General features: G+C 45.3%; 1 protein-coding gene across 4 annotated transcripts in view; it reads left to right on the forward strand.

The window, feature by feature from the left end:
• Window positions 1-21,466, forward strand: part of gal3st4 (galactose-3-O-sulfotransferase 4) — a 33,826-nt gene extending 12,360 nt beyond the window's left edge. For 3 of the 4 annotated variants that reach the window (XM_056442767.1, XM_056442768.1, XM_056442766.1), the window contains exons 2-4: window positions 10,782-10,898; window positions 14,678-14,978; window positions 15,254-21,466. In XM_056442767.1, the coding sequence (XP_056298742.1) occupies window positions 10,783-10,898; window positions 14,678-14,978; window positions 15,254-16,351 (1,515 nt within the window). In that variant the 5' untranslated portion in view covers window position 10,782 and the 3' untranslated portion in view covers window positions 16,352-21,466. Of the gene's footprint in view, window positions 1-10,781; window positions 10,899-12,388; window positions 12,532-14,677; window positions 14,979-15,253 lie in introns of those variants that run through there. The other variant, XM_056442769.1, reaches the window with a different exon arrangement.
• Window positions 21,467-22,050: the final 584 nt, after the last annotated feature.

A 22,050-nucleotide genomic window follows, 5' to 3' on the forward strand; every position in this document is an offset into this window, starting at 1 on the left:
AACCGAATCGCATGAAATTTGGTGGGATGATTGTTTATTATCCGGGGACCAGTTGATTAGATTTTGGGATCGATCGGGTCAAAGGTCATGAACAGGTCAAAATCTTTCGCAGAACTCAAAAGTATTTAACCGAATCGCATGAAATTTGGTGGGATGATTGTTTATTATCCGGGGACCAGTTGATTAGATTTTGGGATCGATCGGGTCAAAGGTCAAAGGTCATGAACAGGTCAAAATCTTTCGCAGAACTCAAAAAGTATTGAACCGAATCGCATGAAATTTGGTGGGATGATTGTTTATTATCCGGGGACCAGTTGACTAGATTTTGGGATCGATCGGGTCAAAGGTCAAGGTCAAAGGTCATGAACAGGTCAAAATGTTCTTGAATCGCATGAAATTTGGTGGGATGATTGGTTATTATCCGGGGACCATCTGATTAGATTTTGGGATAAATCGGGTCAAAGGTCAAGGTCAAGGTCATGGAAAGGTCAAACTATTTTTTAAACCATAGCACGATACATTTTTGTCCAATTGGCATGCAACTAATGCCAAAATGTTCATAATTCAATGCCCAATCTTGTGATATGCGAAGGTATGCGCTCTACCGAGTGCCCATTCTAGTTTTGTTTTGTTTTCCCATCGCAGACTTTTTTTTGCCTTAGGCGCTCGGGATTTGTCATAGGCGTTCGGGAAAACGGCTTAGGCGCGCGCCCAAATGTTCTCTATGCAGGAAAAACCCTGCCTAGTGGTGAAGCCTTGCAGAGTTGCAGAATAGAAGCTCTCGAAACGTAGGTCCACGAGACGCAAAATAACCACATTTGTCCAAAATATCCAGGATATATATTTGTTTTTGCAGTTTTTCCACAGCATACATGAAGCTTTAGATAATAGCCGATATTGAGCTTGGCAGGGTTTTTCCTGGGTCAAAATGGGTCTTCGGTGCTCCCCAAAAAAAATGTTTGCGCGCTGTATTGCCATGTCACTGTAATTAGCAGACATCTATGTTTTTTTTCTTTTTTTTCCAGAAATAATGGAGGCAATGCTTGAGGAAATGTTGCTAAAATATATAGGCTAATAGATTGACAATTAGAGATGCACCGATCAGGTTTTTGGGTGCCGATCACCGATCACTGAAATCACTATCTGCCTATCCGATAAAACCGATCACGGTGTTGATTGAAGCATTCTATTTATTGTGTAGCATTATTGCCTAGGAATATGAGGAAATACTCAAACATGAAAGAAATTACCGATTTCTTTAAACATTTAGGACTTTTACTTTGAAAAATATCCTCATTGATACATTAAAATTGTTTGATTGCTATTGTAGGGGATTTCAGATATGTATGGAACACATCTGCATTATTCATTTCCTGGAACTCTTGGGGAAATCCATTTACAGGACTTTTTTTAACATACAAAAGTCTGACTTATTTTTATAAACTCTTCCTTGGTACAGTAAAAATGTTTTAATGTTAGCATAATTTAAGCTAAATCTCAGAAACGATCTCTAAAGATACAAAATCAGTTCATTGTTTACTTGTATATGTTAGTGTATGATTTGTCGACATCTTATTTTGACAAACGGATGTTGTTTCACGTGGTTCTTTCCGCTAACTTTGCAAAACCGGATGTTGTCACATAAATCCTTCCGCTAACGTTAACAAAACCCTCGCGCGCTCCCGATCGAATGTGTTTACCGTGAGCATCAGTCTATAGGGGCAGACATGTGAGTGTCGGCTGAGTTGACCCAGAGATTCAACTCGGGGGACGGGGACGCCGCTCGGTGGTGAGGATCCCCTCGTGGACCTCTCACTCTGCGGCCCTCGCCGGGCGCATCGTCTCCGTTGCGGTGCGCGGCGATTGAAACGTCTGATAGTTCTCGCAGATGTTACGTCATCTGATCAGCAAAGTTTGATCGGCCGTTTCAGAACGCCGATCAAAACCGATAATGGGAATATCGGCCGATATGGATCGGCGTCGATCAGATCGGTGCATCCCTATTGACAATAGTCCAGGTGTATTCGTGCACGTCGGGCTGTTGAGTGATCAGCAGCTGGCCGCTCTGTCCATTCGCGCACCTCACAGTTGCGTTTTGATCAGACAAGAAGACACGCTTATCAACTCGATTACTATTAATCAAAACAGAACGAGGGTTCGGCTGTAGCCTACTTGAAACATACTATTGAGAACATATTCGCTGACGTGCACGCTGACTTTTTTTGCTGACTTTTTTTGCTTTAGGCGCTCGGGATTTGTCATAGGCGCTCGGGAAAACGGCTTAGGCGCGCGCCCAAATGTTCTCTATGCAGGAAAAACCCTGCTTGGTCGATATTGACTTGTTCATCAGGTGTTTTGCACGGAGAAACTCTTGCATAACGTTTCAATGTCTTCCTTTGCAAGTTACTGTCACTGAAAGGCAACGGAGATGTCTGAATGCTTCTTAGAACACGACTTCCAGTCAGCGTGACGCTAAGCAGCAACGCCGTACATCCACGCACAAGTCGACTTTTGTTTTTGCCATAGCACCAACTGGAGGGGAACCGTTGTGAACAAATGAAGTAATAACTTCTTCTGATCTCTCTAATAGCTTAGCTACCGCTGCGGCTAGCTCACGGCTAGGGTTAGCAGGAAGCTTAGCCACTCAAAATGTTCTCCTAATTTTTCTAACTGTTAAAACTGTTCCTCTCCATCTTTCTAGAAGTTAAGCCTTCCGCGTTGCAGTTAGCAGAGGTCTAAACTATTAGCAACTGTTCTTTTGGTCTCTCATAGCTTAGCCACCGCTGCGGCTAGCTCACGGCTAGGGTTAGCAGGAAGCTTAGTCACTCAAGATGTTCTCATTTTTCAAACAAAAAAACTGTTCCCCTTCATCTTTCTAGAAGTTAAGCCTTCCGCGTTGCAGTTAGCAGAGGTCTAAACTATGAGCAACGGTTCCCCTCCATCGTTGAAATCCTTGCCAGTTTTGTAGCTAGCTAGAACCATAAATTAGTTTGTGATCCTAAATGGCTTGTCAGGAAACCAAACAGGCCGGTGATTCTCAAATGTAATGTATGTGTAACGCTATCAGGATCATAATCTTTGTGATTGTTGAAATATACAATATGCTGGAAGTTTTATTGTGGATCTTGTGCCCAATGATAAAATAATGAATAAACTGCGTCCCCCAACGTAACGTCTTGGCCCAGTTAACATTTATTACTAATAGGTTAGACAATACTGGCCAAGTTTGGAATGAATCGGGTTTAAGCTCTAGGAGGAGTTAACTGTTTTAAACATGAAAAAGGCATATTTTGAGCAATGACATATCAACAATCTTTCAAACATGATTTCTGATGGCATTGAACCAACAATGAACCACAACAAGTTGTGTATGATTCGGACGAAGCGTTTAGGAGGAGTTAAACAAAAAGTGTTTTTCACAAAATTCAAAATGGCGGAAAATCTAAGTAGGCGGAGCTTAGGGGTGATATGGGCAATGTTGGACAAACAACAAAGGATCGCGGAAGCGGTAGTGACGAGGAACGAAGGTGGTCTGACCAATCAGAGGCTGAGCTACAGGTGAGTATTGTCGACTGGGACATGATCCAATCCAGTTCCAGTGGCGTCATGAGCCTGGTCTATGGACTGAGGAGGCGGTGAAGAACGCCAAAAGGAGGTACCGAGACAGAGTGGAATCACAGATGGAGCAGCGCGACACCAGGCTCTGTGACCGAGCACAGTGTGAGGAGGGCTCTGTTGAGGGTGAACACCAGGAAAGCTGCAGGTCCAGATGGCATATCTGGGCGAGTACTGAAGACCTGTGCTAACCAGATTGCAGCCGATAACCCTCTCGGCCGAGCGGATGATGCTCTGCAGCCTGCGCTTGTCTTTGGCTGTGGCTGCAGGGTGCCAGACGGTGATGGAGGAGCAGATGATGGACTCAACGATGGCCGTGTAGAACTGTACCATCATCTTCCCTGGCAGGTTGAATTTCCTCAGCTGCCTCAGGAAGAACATCCTCTGCTGGGCCTTCTTGGAGATGGAGCCGATGTTCAGCTCCCACTTGAGGTCCTGGGAGATGATGGAGCCCAGGAAGCGGTAGGACTCCACAGCGTCGGGGAGTCACACAGGATGAGAGGCGGGTGGGGCTGCATTCCTCCTGAAATCCACAACCATCTCCACTGTCTTCAGAGCGTTGAGCTCCAGGTTGTTCTGGCTGCACCAGGTCACCAGGTGGTCAGTCTCCCACCTGTAGGCGGTCTCGTCCCGCCAGAGATGAGTCCAATGAGGGTGGTGTCATCCATGAACTTTAGGAGCTTGACGGACTGGTGACTGGAGGTGCAGCTGTTGGTGTACAGGAGAACAGCAGAGGAGAGAACACAGCCTTGGGGAACCCGTGCTGGTGGTCCGGGAGCCTGAGACGTGTTTCCCCAGCCTCACGTGCTGCTTCCTGTCGGTCAGGAAGTCTGTGATCCACCTGCAGGTGGAGTCGGGCACGTGCAGCTGGGAGAGCTTGTCCTGCAACAGGGACGGGATGATGGAATTGAAGGCAGAGCTGAAGTCCACAAACAGGATCCTGGCGTAGGTTCCTCGGGAGTCCAGATGCTGGAGGATGTAGTGAAGGGCCATGTTGACTGCATCGTCTGCAGACCTGTTGGCTCTGTAGGCGAACTGCAGGGGACCAGGAGTGGGTCGGTGATGGTCTTGAGGTGTGACAGGACCAAGCGTTCAAGGACTTCATGACCACAGAGGTCAGGCGGGCCTGTAGTCATTGAGTCCTGTGATCTTGGGTTTTGGGGACGGGATGATGGTGGAGGCCTTGAAGCAGGCTGGAACGTGGCATGTCTCCAGGGAGGTGTTGAAGATGTCGGTGAACACGGAGACAGCTGGTCCGCACAGTGCTTCAGGGTGGAGGGAGACGGAGTCCGGGCCCGCTGCTTTGCGGGGTTCTGCTTTTAAACAGCCTGTTGACTGCTCTCTCCAGGATGACGAGGCGTCGCTGAGTTGATGGAGGGTGCTCCAGAGGTGTGAGCCCCTGATGGGCTGGGGAGGGTGGGCTGATGGTCTGTGGCTTGTTGGTGGGGCTGTGGGGATGGTCTCAGGACTGCTCCATTGTCTTTCAAAGCGGCAGTAGAACTCATTTAGCTCGTCTGCCAGAAGCACATTGTTCATGGAGTGGGGTGATTTGGGCTTGTAGTTGGTGATCTGCCTGAGCCCTCTCCAGACAGAAGCAGAGTCGTTTGCTGAGAGCTGCTGTTGCAGTTTCTCAGAGTACAGTCGTTTAGCATCTCTCACCGCCTTGCTAAACCTGTATTTGGACTCTGTGTACAGGTCCTTGTCCCCACTCCTGAATGCCTGGTCCTTCTGCAGTCTTAGCTTCCTGAGCTCCGCTGTGAACTCACCCTGGAGCTGGATGGAATACAGCTGTCCTCACAGAAGCTGATGTAGGAAGTTACAGCCTCTGTGTACTCATCCAGGCTGTTGGTAGCAGTCCTGAAGACATCCCAGTCAGTACAGTCAAAGCACGCCCGTAGATCCTCCAGAGCCTCACTGGTCCACTTCTTGAACTTCCTCACCACAGGTTTGCAGAGCTTTAGTCTCTGCCTGTATGAGGGAATCAGATGAACCATGACGTGGTCAGAGTTTCCCAGTGCAGCTCGAGGGACGGCGTGATAGGCCCTGCTGATTGTTGTGTAGCAGTGGTCCAGAATGCTCTTCTCTCTGGTAGGGCATTTAATTAACTGTCTATATTTAGGAGTTCGTGGCTGAGGTTTCCTTTGTTAAAATCCCAGTACAATAACTAAAGAGTCCGGGAAGGTCCGCTCCACACGCCGTATCTGTTCAGCGAGTGTCTGTTGTGCCTCGTTCACGTTCCCCTCGGCGGCATGTAAACTCCGGCCAGGATGAATGAAGCGAACTCACGTGGGGAGTAGAAGGGTTTGCAGTGGATGATAAAGATTCCAGGTCCGCGAACAGTGCTGTAGAATCACCGTTACGTCGTTGCACCAGCCGTTGTTGAGGTAAAGCAGATTCCTCCACCCTTTTTTACCGGAGAGCTCGAGACCCGGTCCGCTCGAACAGCTGGAAGCCAGCGAGCTGGAGCGCAGAGTCTGGTATCGAGCCACTAAGCCATGATTCCGTGAAACACAGAGCGGAGGATGAGGAGAAGTCTCTGTCTCTCCCACCAGCAGCTGGAGTTCGTCAGTTTGTTGCACAGAGCGGACGTTGGAGAAATATGCCCGGCAGCTGTGTACGAGATCCCGTTTCCGTAGCCGCATAAGCGCTCGAACTTTCCCTCTCCGCCAGCGTTTCACCACCTGGGCCTAGGTGAGCACACCTTTTACAAAAATGTCCAGTAACTCCACAGAAGTTAAAAACGTTGGAAGTAAATCCGCTGGAGTTGTTCCCCTGATATTCAAGAGCTCTTCTCTGGTGAAAGAGCTCTGGGAATCCCAGCAGAAAACAGTATTTAAAACGAAAACAATAAAAAACATCGCGCACCAACACACCGAGGCGACCTTTCGCGGCGCCATCAGTTGTTGGTGGTTGTCCTTGTGGCAATGACAGGAGGTGTGGTTGGTCGTTACAGTTGCACCCATGTGTGTTTAATCGCCAAATGTTCTTCTTGTGTAACGAGGCATGAGCGTGCCAGAACAGACCACTCTGCTGTTGACTGAGTTTTGCTGGTACTGTAAGTTTACACCGTGGTATGCAAATACACAGACGTGGTCTCCCTCTCACACATTCAGCTCCGCACCAATGAGTGCAGAAATGCAGTTGTGCAGTTAGCCCAGGGGTGGGCACACTTTTTGACCTGCGGGCCACAATCTGTTCTAAAATGTGACAGAGGAGCCGGGCCAGGAGCATTTGGACACACAATGTAATTTATTAAACCTGGAGATTGCGTGTTTTTTATACATTTCAATTTAAGGTGCAAAGTTAAAGTAATCAACATTTACTGGAAAGAGATCAATGATCACTTTCAACATTCAAAACAAATTATTACCCAACGAAATACTCAAGCTCAATAATTTCTAATTGTTTTAAACCCCGCAAAATAATGGACGGATTGTCCTGAGAGATAGATTGTATTAAATATCCTGCCTGCAGCAGAAACTAGAAAGGGGTCTTTAAATTGAGGGCGATGTGCGGCGTCATCTGGTCAGCATGTGTATGAACCCGTCACAAACAGACTGACAGCCCTTTACTCGAGAAAATATGACCCTAAAGCTGACAATTGAAGTTCGATTTTTAAAAATTATTCATAGCTCTTCTGAAAACACACCTTTACTCATGTGGACCAACTGTTTTGGTGTTTGAAATTGGTTTACCAAAGGTCATAGTTTAACAAAAGCAGTGAAATATCTGAATACAATGCTAGATACATGTAATTGCACCTGTCCATCCTGGAGAGGGATCCTCCTCTGTTCCCCCTGAAGGGTTATTTGGGAGTTTTTCCTGATCCGATGTGAGGTCAAAGGTCAGGGATGTCTATATGTACAGATTGTAAAACACTCCGAGACAAATTTTTAATTTGTGAAATTGGGCTCTACAAATAAACTGAATTGAATTGAATTAAATAAATGAGGAAAACCAAATTTTGTATTACCGTTTTTTGAGTAAAAATGATGTGTCTGTCACACATTCACCAAAATGATAAAGATGGGACTGAGAAATGACTTCATATTGCAGATAAAGTTTCATGGGGTGTGTGCAAATAAAAAATGACCATTACATTTTTTTTTTTATAAATATGTATTGTACATAAAATAAATAAAAAAATTCTACATTATATACATGTTGAGAAATAGAAAACAGAACACAACTATTGACACAGACTATTTACAATATGGCTTCACTATAATAACATCATGTCATCGTGTTACGAGACCTCTCTGCTGGCCGGGCAGGTGGAGCTGCAGGTGGAGCTGCAGGCGCTGGTGAATCCTCTCTGTAAAATACAATACTAGTCAGCACCGCGCACAAGTTACGGACACCGTGACACGTAACGATGTAAATACTCTTACCCGGTCCAAGTGGCTCTCTTGTGGCTGCGTGTTCCTCCTCGTGGCTCTGCAGCCCCTCCAGGCTCCGCGCTGCTCGCCAAAATAACTGCGGCTGTTTCTAAATGAGCATCACCTGTGTGGTGGGCGGGTCCTTTTTGATTGACTGAGTGTTCATTGGTTGTTTTTTCCGCAAAATGTTGACAGACAAACGGATTGACAAATCACGGTGAAGGGTTTCGTGTGACGAGTTCTTTCCGCGCCAACGCACATCGGAAGTAAACAAAGTCGCGATTTAGACAAGTTCGGCGGGCCGGATTTAAAAAGCCTAACGGGCCGGATGTGGACGGCGGGCCGTAGTTTGCCCATGTCTGAGTTAGCCAGTGTTACGCTAGCCGGTGTTTGCGTGCGGACTCCCTCGTCCGAGCTTTGACAGGTCCTGTTAATTGTGTACTACCAGGAAGTCCCGTTCATTGATTCACAGCGAACAGGCCACAACGACCTACACCCTTGTTCACACACAGGCAACCTCTTCCTCGTCACCCTCTCTCCAGCCCGAGGCCAGCACGCATGTTGGCGGCGGGCACGCCACTTACATACTCGGCTCTGATTGGACGGTTATTTTCTCCCTTTAACGGTTATTTGAAATGGCCGCGTGGCATATTTTTGTGTTTATGCCTCCTGGGTCAAAACGTATACGCGGCAAGGAACAAATCATCTAAACTATCAGCAGAGATTTTTTATAACTTTTTATTTTGCATTTTCCACAAACAGATTATTCCTTGACATCTAGAAAAAATAAAATAAAATAAATAATATATCTACAACAAAATAAAATCAGCACACATCCAAATCCATCCATATCCACATAAACACCCGCCAAAGATTCCCACCCATCCCCTCCCACATGTTTATACCCTCCAAGAGTAGGACCCAATGAGGAGGGAGGGAAGGAACAAACAATCAAACTACATACCACCAAATGATAAGCATGGAGTACAAAGTAAAATAACTAAAGAAAGGTAAAAGGCATTAATGTGAAAAGTAAAAAATAAATAAATAACAAACAAATCAACAGACATTCATTTCATACCCAGATTTTTCAGAGACCTCTTTGTTTTGCAGTTGCACTGTATGTGTACAACCTCAACCCCTCTGTTATAACATCTCCATCAAATATCGACTCTAGATATAACGTCACGCCCATCTTCTTGTGAAGATATCTAATGTCATTTGTAGTTTTGCAGTCATTTTTTTCCATTGTATGGACCTGGTTTAATCTCTGTCTCCACTGAGTTATGGTTGGTGGTTTTGCATCTTTCCAGTTCAGAGTTATTATTTTTCTGGCAATCATTAAAAGTATATGGAGAATATACCTCAGATTGGTGTCCCCTAAATCTCTTGGTATAGACCCCAGCACATATATTAATGGGTCTGAGGGTACCTCCACTTCAATGATTCTATTGATTTCTTTTTTTATATTTTTCCAAAAACCTTTGACTACTGGGCAGTCCCAAAAGATATGCGTGTGATCTCCTATTTTTCCACATTTTCTCCAGCATAATGGAGCTGAAGGATCCTTCACATATTTAGAGATTACAAGAGGTGTATTAAAATATCTGACTTTTAGTTTCCAATCAAATTCTTTCCATAATTGGCTATTGATTCCTTTATGACATCTGTTGCACAGATCTTCCCACGTTGCATCTTCAATTATAACATTTAATTCCAATTCCCACTTTTCCTTGATGTTCAATTTATTTTGTGTTTTGTCAGCTGTAAGCCTTCTATATATGTGGGAGATGTGGTTTTTAGTTGGAAAGCCGTTTTCTGCTATGCTAATAAAATAGTCTTCCATTACATTAGTTTTTTTTTTTACTAACTGTCTGTCTTTATGGTTTGTAATGTAGTGTCTCATTTGAAGGTATCTATACAGGTCCTTTGATGGAAGTGTATATTGTTCTTGCAGCTGAGAAAATGATTTGAGTTCTGTTCCATCAAATAATTGGTTGATGGTTTGAAGACCTTTTACAGCCCACTGTCTAAATCCACTATCCCACATCGAGGGAGGGAATTCTATGTTGCCTACAAGTGGCATAGCCCTTGAGAGTGAGCTGGGTCCTTCAAGCTTCTTTTTAATTATTGTCCAAATCTTCAGTGTGTGTTTTATCCATTCGTTTTTTATTTTTATTTTGTTAAATGATTTGATAACAATAAAAGGCAATGTTGATAGAGATATACCCTTAGCTGTGCTCTGTTCTATCTGGGTCCATCCTGTCTCCTGGTCATTTCCAATCCATGCCACTATAGCCGTTAGTTGTGCTGCCCAATAATATAATTTCAGGTTTGGTAGGCCGAGACCTCCAGCAGAGATTTTTATCAGAAAATTAAATACTCAACAATCTGTTGGTGTAATCATAATGCATCTTTGTCTCTGGATGCTTTCAGGCTGCTTTCCGCCCCGTGATGATGACGGCGAGGATGATGCCTTAGTCATGTTAACTTTGACTCATCCAAATCTCTTCCTCTTTATGCCTCCTTTTTTGCCTCTCCACTCTCCTCCCTCCAACACTACCCATCTCTTCATCTCCCCTGGTCCCCCTCCTTAACCTCATAAAATAATTTCTCCTTCCCCATCCATCACTTTGTCCCTCCATCCCTCATTCCGCTCCGCTTCTCTCATTTACCTCCCTCCCGCTCTCTCCATCCTCCACTCTCTAACCTTTTCTTTGACCCATCATCCTCTTCTTTACTCCCATCCCTCCATTCTTACCGTTGCCCCTCCAATCCTCCTCCCAGGATGTTGCGGTGGCTGGTTCGTGGTCGGGTGGGTCCAGTCTGGATGTGGAAAGCGTTGATGCTCTTCGTTGCCATTGGCTTCGCTGGCCAGCTGTTGGGGGTCATCTTCAACAAGAGGTACCTTAATGAATTAATCACTGTACTTTTATTTGAGCTTTCGCTGTAGGCCAAATACCTGCAGCGACATCATTGACAAGAGTTTAGAGTTCAAAGGAGTGTGTGTTCCTCCGCTTCCTTTATCGTGATTAAGGCACACTGTCATGATCTGGAGTTTGTGTCTCGTTTTGTGTCTTGTTTTGAAGTCCTTGTGTCGTCTGTCTCCCTGTGATTGGCTGCCCTGGCCCTGATTGTTTCCTTCTGTGTGATTGCTGGCCCCGCCTTCATTGTGTTCACCTGTGTCTCGTTCCCCGTTGTCCAATCACCTCCGCCTGCCTGTGTATGTAAACCCTGTTCGTCTCATTCCCAGTGTGGCTTCGTACTGTTTGGTCCGTGTGTTTGTCGTCCTGTTAGTAGTTGGAAATTAAATATTGGTTTTTGCAGAATATGTCGGCATTTGGGTCCTCTCTCTCTGCGACATCCGTGACTTATCATGACACACACTGTGCGTATGTGCACAGCTATTAACTACAATGAACTATTTCTCAGTCAGCTCCCAGTTGTTTGCACACCATGTGACACACCATGAGGAACAGAGGAGAACGATGTAGAGGGCTAAATGTCCCGCTGTTGAACTTAATCACGGGACACTTCTTTGACAAACATTGAAAGAAGTCATTGTTCGTTATTGGCTCTTTTTTAGGATAGTCCGCCTGCAAACAGGATATCTATAGAGACAGTTCATGAACATACCTACAAGTGTAAGATAAGATAAGATAAGATAAGATATTCCTTTATTAGTCCCTCAGTGGGGAAATTACAGGATCACAGTAGTATAGCTCACTGATAAACGAATAATAAAATAGAACAAGTAATATAATAAGCATTAAAAAAGAAAACATCAGTAGAATATAATAAGCATTAAAAACAGTAGAATATATGTACAGACTGAATAAAAAGTATATATATATATATAAACAAAGTATATAAACAAAAAGTACTTCAGCATATTGCACATGTTGTTGCACCAGGTAGTGATAAAGTGATAAACTGCTGAGTGACCAAGTTCAGTTTGGAAGAAAGGACCCCACCACTTCCACGGTATATCAGCTTGTCCATTCTCCTCCTGTCAGCTGAGACCTCAGTCTCCTCAGCAGAAAGAGTCTGCTCTGTCCCTTTTATAAAGTGCATGTATGTGGTCGGACCAGTCCAGTTTGTTGTTCAATCTCAATGTCTAGTCCCTGGATGCTCATGGTTTTACTGGAGTTAATCTGGTTGAAGTCCGATGTGTAGATGGAGAAGAGGAATGGTCCTGTGCTGCAGGACAGGTTGGTGAGGTAGTCCAGGATCCATGCGGTCAGGTGGTGGTCTGTTGAAGGCACTGGAGAGGCATCTTTGTAGCAGGAAGATGGTCCAGGGATGAACTCACCAGAGGGCGGAGATGGGCAAGGACCAGCCTCCAGGGTCTTCATGAGGTGGGCTGTCAATGCCATTCCATAGCTGTGGTACTTTCCCCAGCCTCAAGCTCAAGTTGAAGATGTGCTCCGCTATCCCGCACAGCTGGTCTGCGCAGGATTTGAGAAGCCTTGAGCTGATGCCGTCTGGACCCGTGGCCTTCCTCACTTTGATCCTCCTCAGTTCCCTTCTCACCTGGGTAAGGGACACTCTGGGGGGTGGGTTGCTGTGAGGTGTGTCCTCTTCCTCACAATGCCGTGCTACTGTTTTGAGTGTGTCTGACATCGTCAGTTTATCGGTTAATCATTTATTTCCCATGACTGGTCAGTCAAAAGGGGACATCTTGAAATGTCAGTCCAAAACCCCAAAGATATTAATTTTAAAACTCCAAATCACAAGGATGCCAATGGTAATGGGACTTGTTTGTGGAGGTTTTAACTGGACATATTTACGGACATGGCAGTACAGAATAAATAAAGATCACAGAAATATGAAAAATTCCTCGAGGTCCCCAGATGAAACTATTGCCATGCAGCTGTGGGGCTGAGTTGATGCCTGTTGTTTTTGGTTATCTGACACCTCGGAGCTGGATGGGGATCATCGTAGTGATCTAAAGCCCTGGGAATGGACCGTGGTGTTAAAACATACACACCCATGTGGGCCTGGACGGGTTTCATGAGTTTGAGTTCAGTTTGCACTCCAGAATCCACTGAGATCGAGCCTGTGCTGGGCGGAGAAAGACTCTGCACGACAACTCGGGATATGTTTGAATCTTGAAAATGATCTCTTTGCGACATAAGCTTATGAAATATTTATGTATGTCATCATCAAATTGAAACAAGCTGTGTTGTTCTGCTGCGGCTGCTTCTTAAGATATAATCTTAAGAAGAAAATTCGTAAAGAAAAATTTGACCAGATATATGATGTTAGTATTAATACTGAATAACTGCACATAGTAAGACCATAATAAGTCATTCACCCCAAAGTAGTCTTTGACTTGACTCCCCTCTCCTTATGGCGTACAGAGCCTCCTCAAATCTCTCCATTTAACTCCTTCACTCTAAAGTTTAATCATCTGGTTCCAAGGGCCCTGAGGGAGGTTCAGGTTTCAGAGCATGTCTGGCATAACAACTGGCTTTTAGAAGTATGCTGCCCTCTAACTGACCTATGTGCCAGGCCCTGGCTAATTTCTGAATCAATGCCAATATTAATATTTAGGATTCATAAGATTAGGCTGCTACGGAATTGAAGAACATGCCCTTTTGTGATTGATGAGTCGTGGATTAACTGATCAAGGCTCTACTACACACCAAACCTGCAAACTTTCTCTCATAAATCCCAAAAGGCGTAGAGCACTATATCATATGGTTGCACCTTAGAAATAAAATCAATCAATCAATTGGAACAGACATTGCGTTCCAACCGCGGCTCGTGTTATAGACCGGGGAGCGGCAAAACCAGAGAGAGAGAGAGCGGAATAGAACAAGATAAGAGATAAGAGATAGGAAGGAAGCCATGTAACAAGATGGATAGATGTGTGACTGGTTTAAAGCTCAAATCAGCGGAGGAATGCCTGCAGCCATTGACGTGGTTTCAACAGCTGTTCATGAAGCAACTCAAAACTAATGCGTTGTCAAGCCAAACTATTTCAGTGCATGTCGGTGACCTCTCTGCAGACATAGAAGAGCAGCTCATTGAGAAAATAAATGTTCTGGGGTGAGGTAACGGACTGGGGGATTTTCTTGCAGACTAATTCAGTTTGAAAAACAATGTTCCTTTATCATCAAAGGGGGGCTCGACATAAAAGGTTTGGGCACCATTGGTCTAGCCATTGTCTCGTATGAACTCTTGGCATTCTCAGGAGTTGCCCTTTCACTAATGTAGCACACAACAGGGGGTTTGTGTTGGGGCTACAAATACCCCGCTTGGTTTAGGCCAGGGATGGCAAATAAACATGGCGGTTACGTCGCCGGTGTGTAATTTGGTTATAAACAACAAGCCTCCTGCCGTCTCTTGAACTTGTCTGACAATTCTGCCGTTGGCCCTCATCAAAAGAAGTCTCCGAGTCTCGATGTCTCTCCAGTTGGCTTCTTCTTGTAGATGACCAAAGATCTCACGCGGTGCTTTTGTATGATTCTTTTTGCAAAAACTCTACAGGTCTGTCTAATCAATTAGTTGCCAAAACTGAACGAGCTGCTGCTGCTGGAAACCTCGTTAATAAGAGGTGCCTCGAAACCAAGGCAGTGCGGATGTTAGCAGAGATTTGATGTCTTTTGTTGATTAGTGTTACACTGCCGGATTTTCAATGCACACAATTTGACATGGGATCTCTACCTGTCCTCCAGCAGTCTCCAGACAGCTGGTCGCTCCATCTTCACGTCCGCTGATGCCCAGGGCCCGTCTCTGGGCTCCTGTCAGCCCCACACCCACATCATGTTCCTCAAGACCCACAAGACGGCCAGCAGCACCGTGCTCAACATGCTGTCTCGCTTCGGGGAGGAGCGAGACCTCCGCTTCGCCTTGCCACTGGGCTACCAGCTGGGCTACCCGCTCCCCTTCAACGCCCACAGGGTCAAAGGTTACCGAGGTCCCCGGGCCGTGGAGTTCCACATCATGGGCAATCACATGAGATTTAACAAGCCCGAGGTGAGTTATTGAGAAAGGTAGGGTAGATGATGATTATTCTGTCGGGATGTGGATACACTAAACTATAAAGTGGTCTAAATTGACTGTTTTTACCTTTTTTTTTTTTATCAACATGAATATAAAATCATCTTATTCCTTCAGTATAGAGCAAATATTACTTCATAACATCTTCTCTGTATCTTAAATGTGACTCAGGAAACTCACCACCTCTTTGGATTCGGTTTGTTTGACAGCACCTATAAGTGGCTACACGTTCTCCGTTTCTCTTTTCGTAGGTGGAGAAGGTGATGCCTGCAGACACCTTCTATTTCTCCATCATCAGGAACCCGGTCGCTCTGACCGAGTCCTCCTTCGCCTATTATAAAGAGGTAGCGCCCGCCTTTCGGAAAGCCAAAACCTTGGGCGAGTTTGCCGACGACCCTAAGAAGTACTATGACCCTCGTCTCCGCAACAACCACTACGCCCGCAACCTGTTGCTGTTTGACTTTGGCATGGACCACAATGCCAATTTCTCGGCGACGCTGGCTCAGCGCGCCGAGGAAATGATCCGCCAGACCTTCAGGCTGATTCTGGTGTCCGAGTACTTTGACCAGTCCATGATCCTGCTGAGACACGCCCTCTGCTGGCCGCTGGACGCCGTTGTCTCCTTCAGCCTCAATGCCCGGCAGCAGAAGCTCGGCGGCATCGGAGGGTTGAGCGGCGGCTGGGTGGGCAGAGTGGCGACGGTGGCCGGTGTTGGCGGAAAAGGGAGACGCTCACAAGCCAAGATATTAACCAATGTAACGGAGAAGCAGCGGGAAAAGCTGCGGCAGTGGAACGCCCTGGACTGGCATTTATACAAATCCTTCAACCAGACCTTTTGGGAAGAAATCAACCGGTTCGGTGTCGCCCAGATGGAGGAGGAAGTAGCTCTTCTCAGGATGCGGCGGGAAGAGTTGGCCCATGTTTGTCTCAGGGATGGCGGGAAGCCGGTGGAGGCGCATCGGATCCGAGACAGAAACATCCGCCCGTACCAGAGCGGGTTGGTGAAGATTCTCGGCTACGAGCTCCAGCCGGGGCTGGACAACGCCACGAGGACGGCCTGCCTGAGGATGATCCGGCCCGAGATCCAGTACAAAGACGTGCTGGACGCGAAGCAGTTCCCGCGTCCTGTGGCGGCCCAAGCCCAGCCAGAGGCCCACAAACAGAATCTGGTGGTGGCAGCCGGCGGCTCTCTTTTAAGACGAGACTCGTCCAGGACGAGAGAGAGGCCGATGGGCAGGTGGGTTGCGGGGAGGACTTTGGAGGAGGGGGAGAGAGACTGGGACGGAAACCGCTTAACGAGGAGGAACCAGACTTTGATAGGGGGGCAATATAAAGGACGATTGAGTTGAGGGATGAGGCGGGTCTGCTTCCTGAATACAGTACCTTTGGTCTCTGAACAGACGGACTAATGAAAGTGAGCCAATTGCGATTTCCACAAGAAGACAAAAAAACTCCTCCTTTGCACTTCCACTTTTTGAGTTGTTTGCTTGTTTTCGGTCTCTGATTTTAGTCGGTGTAATTATCGTGGACTACTTGACCCTTTGGATGAAAGGACTTGTTTTTATATTAGGAAAATTGTTTTTTCATGCTGCCGGTAGCTTCTGCGTTGTTGTTTATTCGTCGACGCACTGTTTGATTCCCTGTTAATTGTAACACTTTTGAGAGTGACGATTTTCACGTTGTCCTTGGCACACATGCTGGAAACTTCTGGATTTTTAAAGGTGCACGTGGCCCCAGTCTTTGCCTCTCATGCAGCACACAAACACAAAGCTGTGACTGCATTTGTGAATCAACCGCAGCTGGAAATTCCATTTCCTAATATTTATTGCTTGTCGAAATGGATTTTTCCCTTCAATCAGTTTTATCTTTCAATGCAAAATAATGTTAAAAAAACGAGCAAGGACATTTGTTATTTCTATCCGAATAAGGAAACATAGTCGAACTATGGATAAAAACATCTCGTTCTTATCGTGCAGCGGGCACAATTAGTGATACTAAATATCATTAAACAACCTTTTGTTTTTTTCCAAAGATTGCATGCTTTGCTGTGTGTCTCTGGTAACACGTGAGAGGCACACACTGGGGTCCAACACCAATGTCCCTTTGTGAAGTCACTATAGGCTGGTACTTGTTCACGGACAAAACAGAATTAGGATACGCGTTCTGTTTCTCTGACGCAAACTCTTGGTCGGCTCGGCTTCAAAGCGGACACCGGGTCACCGGCTCCAGACCGGGCTCGGTGTCGACCGCTTCTTAAATATCTCTTAATAATACAGGGGAAAGGGATCCGAGGCCCGGGCTCCTGTTCGCCAGTGTGCCTGATACTCGCCGGCCTGCAGGAGTCCGTTTAATATGTGCCGTTTGGGAACATTCCTTCACTCGGTGATGTGCTGAGGTAGCCGCGCGGCACACGCTGGGGTGTTACCATGGAGACCCATTGCAAGAGGAAATTAATATATCGTTGTGAATCTCAAGGCTGCTGCATGATAACGGTGAATGCTTTTTAATGACTTCAGCTCCCCAGAATGCCTTTCCAGATCAACTCGGAGCAGCATGTCAGCAGGTATTCTGGGAATGTCAACTCGCTGTGTGGTCAGACGAAGACACACTCCAGCTCCCACGCCAAGCCACGGACACTAACAATCAAATCCATTAACTAAACAACGAAAGCCAATCATAAGCAATGCATGGAGAGACGAGACCCATAGAAATAGGCAATACGTCAGAATTTAGAATTGTTTATTGGCCAAGGACGTCGCACATACAAGGGAAACCATGTCTCACAATGACCAGATGTAAAATAAAACATATCCTTAAAAAGTATGTCAAACATACAACTCATCTTAGAAACATTATATTAAGGCCATTTTACGTGTAAAGGAACTGTAGAGACAATTCATAATGTCAGCCACTTCCCCCAAGAGGCTGACATGAATAAATAAAGAAGAAAACAACTTGAGATTAAAGTGGTGAATTAGCGAGAGAGAAACCCACAGATTTACAAGACAAACTCGTCCCGTCAAAGAACCGCATTGCCTCCCTCCGCATCAACGCTAACCACCACGTGCAAAGCCGCGGTGACACCGGCTGCCTAAGAGTTATGGTTAGCCGGAGGTGATCGGTGGGATGCTGAATATGGTCTCTGAGGCGCTCTGTGCAAACACTTCATCCTCAAGTCAGACCTGATTGGCGTGGTTAGGCTGGTGCAACATTGTGAAGCAAAAAGAAGGGTTTAAACGGATCAGGACAAGAGGAAGTGTTGTGTGCAAAAAAATATATACAAGCAGGGTAAATCTGTGACAAAGGAAGGCCTGGTTCTGGACAAGCATGTTGAACTGTCTTTAATTTGACGTTTCAAAGTTGCTTTCTTTTACTTCACATGTTAAGTGTTGGGGAGGAAAAAAAGGTGAAGATTGTTTGACTTTAGATCCGTTACGAGTTACGAAAGCACTTGAGAACATTGTGAACCAACTCAGCTCTCCTCTGCCTCTGATTGGCTGAGCGTGGTATACTTACCCGAACTCTAACCAATCTCACTGCTCATGCTGCTCAAACCTAACCAAACCAACAAAGGCTACGAGCTCAAGCCTCGTGGCGTGATTTGGCCCGACGAAGGTGTCGCCCATGACGCTGCCTGTCAGTGGCCGGGCGGGTCACCTGATTCAACAGCAAACATCTCGTAGCCAAGTTGGCTTACGAGATGTTTGCTGTTTCATCCGTCTCCGTCCACCATGTCCTTTCTGCCTCTGCCACGTTTCACAAGCTTTCTCAGAACTGATAACTTTATCTTGGCCACAGGTCGTCTGGAGGTCCTTTTTACCAAATGAACAAAACGCCTCCAACACCTACTCGTAGACCCAATTTGTAAATCGACAATAGCGGCACGACTTACTTTGATGGTCCTTTTGAGAACTTCTCATCCGTGGCCTGTATTACGACCCGGGCCACAAGGGGGGGGGGGTCTGGGTTTCGGTCCCGGTCCGCTCGCTTTGGTGTCAACTGGTGTCAAGTTCCACCTCGTCGTTCAAGGAGAGAGATTCATGGGCGAGTTGCCCGTCTGCTGCGGTTTCACTCTTTCTGTGCCGATGGATATTGAGAGTAATATTCTGCAGGTACGGGGAGGCCCCTCATGACACCCTTTATAGTGACTTATTGCGTTGACAGACACCCAACAATTTGGACGAGCTGCAGCAGATGAAATGAGGACTAAATGAGCGTGCCGATAGCTTGACATCATACACATGCTCCGACCAATCAGAACTGAACATTCTCTATAAATGTATATTGTGTTGCGGTCAGCTTGCAGTTTGTTGGCGCTCCAGTTGGCCATTTGAGTGATCGATGCTTATAGTCCCAAACAAAGAGTGTTCCACAGAACGGCCGAGCGTGTGAATGGTGTCACCTTACAGCAGAGGGGGGAACCGGGTGCACTGCATTGTGTGGTCATGGCTGCCTCCTCTGTTTCCTCCCGTGAATGTGGGGTCTGTTGTTCAGCTTCTTCTGGACACTGAGGAAATAAATGAATTCAGTGGGAGCTCAAATGCATAGAGACGTACCTGTGTGTGTGTCCTTGTTCCCTCCGTCCCGGCTAACGTTGGTTTCTCTTCATTCCACTACAATGGAAAGCTCAACTTGAGTTATATAATCCATCGTTACCGTGGCCTTCATGTGGAATGGGGAGCCTCACACTGTACCACAGTGCGGCGCGGCTACCTCAAAACACCGTTTGTGTTGCTGATAAAATGTGAAGTTGGACAAATGGCCCAGTGAGGTCTCTTCTAATAAAGTCAAGGCAAATCAAAAATGCCGCTGGGTTTCTTCCTCTCACCTCACAGACCAGTGCCGTTTAAGCCGTGTGTTCAGTGCTGCCACCGGTGAAAGGAGTCTTGATGAGAATATTAGCTACAGCCTGTGGGGTTTCTTCCATTCTTCTTCTTTAAAGAGCTCTTAGATGCCCTCACTGAAATTAATGTATTATTTAAAAAAACGAAATGACTTTAAAAAGTACATACAGTTCATCCCCAAAATTTAGAAAAAACATATTTCCCCTCTGACCTGTAGTGCTACATATCAATCTAGATTGCTGAAAGTTCCGATGTAACGGAACTAGAGGGGACTCTGCTCGCGGGGCTCAAAGCGAAAACACATTTGAAGAGCTCAACGGCAAACGTCTCTTTCCAGAGGTCGTGACCCGGCTACTCGAGATGATCCTCGCCGTAAACCCGCGCGATACCGCTCGCTCATCGCCACGCTAGCTAACGTTACAGCTGTGCCTGTGAATTTAACATGTAGATTAGATAATTGGGACTATTATTCTTAACTGAGGATATTAGTTGTCTCTCCTTCAAGCTGGGGCAACCACTGTTGACCGAACGGCAACGCACAGAACAGAGACGAGCTTCGTTTCACGCCTTAGGATGCAATCGTATTACGGAGCCGGGCTTTAAACCAACATCCTTCTGTATTTATTATTCTAATTGCCATTTTGTACATACTGTATTTATGAGGGGATGTCACAGTGTGGCGGAATCTGTTACTGATGTTTTTTTATGTACCCCCCCCTCCCTGTATGCCACTCAGAAATGATGTTTGGCTCATAATTCAGTGGGATCATCTATTGATTTCGCCTGATGATTAGCGCGATTATGAAGGGGTTGTATCACGCTATTGTTTTACACAATGTAATCGTCCACATGTGGAATTTCAGCAGAAATTAGAAATACAATTCATCCCATTGAACAGACTATTTCAGATGTGATTGATTTATTTTTCCTTCTCAAAATCAGTCTGTATTATGCATATTGTCTCATAAATATAATATTGTTTATTTCATAAGCGATGTCGATCTTGAAATGATTTTCTCTGAATTATTATTAATATTAATTCACAAATCTTTCACACTGCACACACACACACACACACACACATCCTAGTCACACAGGTTGCAGAGAGGCAAATGAAGACTCTCTTCCACATACAGTTCAGCTTTGTTTGTATTCTTCCAGGAGAAATGGGATGCTAATGTTGATGTCTTTTTTTTTTACTGACATGGTACTGTGACATTTTGTCTTGCTATTTACTCGTTTTAAAGTTTTCACACGTGAACACGTTGTATGTTACATTGAGTGTCCGAGTAAAAGGTATTCGTCTTGTGTCAGTCTCAGTCAGCAGAGGTCTGGTGCACAGCGGGATCCGGTTCCTACCACTTCATCTGAGCAGCTTTGTGCTGCCATTACAAAAAACATTGTCAGGAAACACTTCATTTCTCTAATATTCTCTCAAGTTGTTACAGATTTGACTCGACTGGACTGAGCAGCGGTGCATTCAGAAAGCACCGGTGTACTTTGACTTGGATCTTACTTGAACATTTTGGGGGGGGGGGGGGGGAACTTGTGCTAGATCATGTGTGCATCTGTTTTTTTCCCTTCTTTTTCTTGTACTGAATAAAAGCTACATTTATTTGACCCCACTAGCACTTCTCCTTGATTTTGACTTGTGTGACTTTATTCTTTGATTTATTCTCAGAGAAAAATAAATAATGTATTTACCCTATACTACAATGTTTATGAATGGACTTCATGACTTAAGTCAGATCAATAAAAAGTAGAGAATCACATCATAATAGGCTTCATAATACCAAGCAACTTTAGACATATTGAGGGTAAAGACAGTTAAAAATATTATTTGAAATATCTAATTGTGGTTGAAAACAATGTAAGGTAATTGTGTTTCCCAAATAACACACGGAATTACAAAAAATTGTCCCAGTATAGCTGAATTTAACGGATTATAATACGATATATATTTTGAAATATTGACTTTAAACTTGAAATGGAGTTGTCTTTTTATGCATTGCGATATTACTACTTTTGAGTTATAATTCCACCACTGGTCATATCACAATACCACTTAAAAGATTTTAATAATAACTTATTTGCGAGCTTTACCCATCTGCGCCGTCTCATCTAATCGGTGTACTTTAGAGTTTATACTTTATCAGTGTTGTCTTCATCCGTGTTGTCCTTCTCCATCTGCACTTTGCTCAGTT

Source organism: Pseudoliparis swirei, chromosome 21, assembly GCF_029220125.1.
Source record: "Pseudoliparis swirei isolate HS2019 ecotype Mariana Trench chromosome 21, NWPU_hadal_v1, whole genome shotgun sequence".
NCBI classification, from domain to species: Eukaryota; Metazoa; Chordata; class Actinopteri; order Perciformes; family Liparidae; genus Pseudoliparis; species Pseudoliparis swirei.